The sequence below is a fragment of the Pteropus vampyrus genome, unplaced genomic scaffold, assembly GCF_000151845.1.
Source record: "Pteropus vampyrus isolate Shadow unplaced genomic scaffold, Pvam_2.0 Scaffold1000007348, whole genome shotgun sequence".
Lineage (NCBI taxonomy): Eukaryota > Metazoa > Chordata > Mammalia > Chiroptera > Pteropodidae > Pteropus > Pteropus vampyrus.
The window spans coordinates 1-2,455 of record NW_011921750.1 but is presented as its reverse complement, the minus strand read 5'-3'; the positions used below and the strand labels follow the sequence as shown (position 1 = coordinate 2,455).

The 2,455-nt window shown below is 36.3% G+C and overlaps 1 protein-coding gene across 1 annotated transcript; it reads left to right on the top strand.

The window, feature by feature from the left end:
• Positions 1–844: 844 nt before the first annotated feature.
• On the top strand, positions 845–2,295 carry LOC111735776 (zinc finger protein 658B-like; the record flags this gene model as incomplete). The annotated part of the gene is made up of 3 exons (XM_023527203.1): positions 845–984; positions 1,351–1,903; positions 2,072–2,295. Coding segments are annotated over 3 exons (917 nt in total), but the record flags the coding sequence as incomplete, so codon positions are not given.
• Between the last annotated feature and the right edge of the window lie 160 nt (positions 2,296–2,455).

The following is a 2,455-nucleotide window of genomic DNA, read 5'->3' as shown; positions in this document are numbered from 1 at the left end:
TTGTTTTGTAAATTTCTGTCAAAATGATGAAAAGTCAGATCATTCTTTAAAGAAAAATTGATTTTGACTGATATCAGGCCTTACAACAATAATGTTGGAAACAAGAATATAGTGGAGTAGTATTTTAAAGAATTGAAAGGAAACAAATTTTAAGCCTTGACTCACATGCAGCCAACCTCTTCTAAATATGAGGGTACAGAAAAAGGTGTTACCAAAATTTTTACTTCACAGACACCCATTTGAAAATATTCCTAGAGGAAATACTCTAGTAGAAAGAAAAATAATCATAGGAACATGCTATTAGTTTTATGGAAAAAAAGATTAATGTTGATGTCCATTGTATCTAGAATGTAGATGAAAGTGTAGCATATCTGAGATAACCCAAAAGTAAAATTCCAGAAAATATCCCCTTGAGATATGGGCTTTCTGTAACGGAGAAAGCAAAATCAGAGGAGGTGGGAGGATGCAAGAGTTCTTGCTTGGTTTGCTGAGATGAGATTAATATTGACACATGTAAGAAATCTATCCAGTCTTTGGTACTTTATTATAGCAACTTTAATGGACTAAGACATATTTCAAAACTTACGTGGAGAGTAAGAACTATCTTCATTTTGGCAAATACAAAGTTGGGTCAAGTCAACGAATAAAAAAATTTAAGTAGAAAATTATGGATTATTGGATTTGAAAATACTGAATTGGTTTGTAAAAGGATGAGTGTGTGTGTGTTAATGTCCCAAAAGTCTTTGTGCAGTTGAAAGCTTTACGAACTCCAAAATTATAAATGATCCAAATTTATAAAGTTATCATTTAAAGGCTTAATTACATATAATTCTTTCATATTTAGCTGCTCCAGGACAGGCTTTTGCAAGAAGTAAATGTGAAGAAAACTTGAGCCAGAGCTCAGCCCAGAAAACACCAACTGGAGATATGTACTGTGTTTTTAATGGATGTACAAATGCCTTCTTCCAGGAATTAGACCTTAGAGTATATCAGAGAACTCAAACAGAAGAGAAATTCTGCAAATTTGATAAATATGGAGAATTCTTGCATCAAAACTCACCCCTCAGTGTACATCAGGAAAGTACCACAGGAGAGGAGTCATGAGAAAGTAATAAATGCAGGAGATTATTTTACAAGAATGCACACCTCATTCAGCATCAGAGGATCTGCTCAGGGGAAAAAACTCAAGGCAATGAATGCGGGAAATCCTTTTGTTCAAATTCACACCCTATTCATTATCCTGGAACTCATATGGGCGTTAATCTCTATGCATGTAATGAATGTGGGAAAACTTTTTGTCAGACATCAAACCTCAGTGAACATGTGATAGTTCATAAGGAGAAGCCTTAGGATAACAATGGATGTGGGAAATCTTACAAGAACTCTGCTGTCTTAGTACACCACAGAACACACACAGGGATAAAACCCTATCAAACTAATGACTATGGGAAATCGTTCTCCAAAATTGCACAGCTCAAAGAACATCAGAGAATTCACAGTGGGGAGAAACCCTATGAATGTATTGAATGTGGGAAAACTTTCTCTAACAAGACCCACCTCAGTGTACATCAGAGAATTCATACAGGGGAGAAACCCTATGAGTGTAATGAATGTGGGAAAACTTTTGCTGATAATTCAACCTTCAAAGCGCATCACAGAATTCACACAGGGGAGAAACCCTATGAGTGTAATGAATGTGGGAGGTCTTTTGCCTATATATGTGTTCTGAGAACACATCAGAGAATTCACACAGGGGAGAAACCCTATAAACGTACTGACTGCGGGAGATCTTTCGCCCATTATTCAGCCCTCAGAGCACATCGCAGAATCCACACAGGTGAGAAACCCTATAAATGTAATGGCTGTGAGAAAACTTTCACCCGTGATTCAGTCCTCAGGATACATCAGAGAATTCACGCTGGGGAGAAACCTTATAAATGCAATGAATGTGGGAAAGCTTTTGTCAATAGTTCATCCCTCAAAATACATCAGAGAATTCACACAGGCGAGAAACCCTATGAATGTAATGACTGTGGGAGATCTTTTGTTGATAATTCAGCCCTCAGAGCACATCAGAGACTTCACACAGGTGAGAAACCTTATAAATGTAATGGCTGTGAGAGAACTTTCACCCGCAATTTAGCCCTCAAAGCACATCAGAGAATTCACACCAGGGAGAAACCCTGTGAATGTAGTGAATGTGGGAAAACTTTCTCCAAGAAATCATACCTCAGTGGACATGAGAGAATTCACAAAGGGGAAAAACCTTATGAATGTAATGAGTGTGGGAAAATATTTTTTACATTTTGTATTTTTAATTTTTCTAAATATGTCTTTTATAATAAGAAAAAAGTTATAAAAATAGGGTTGAAAGGCCTTTATTATCTGCTTTAAAAATCTCATAACCTTTATTTCATCTCTAGATGATTCAGTGGTGGCTAAATTTAACATCTGA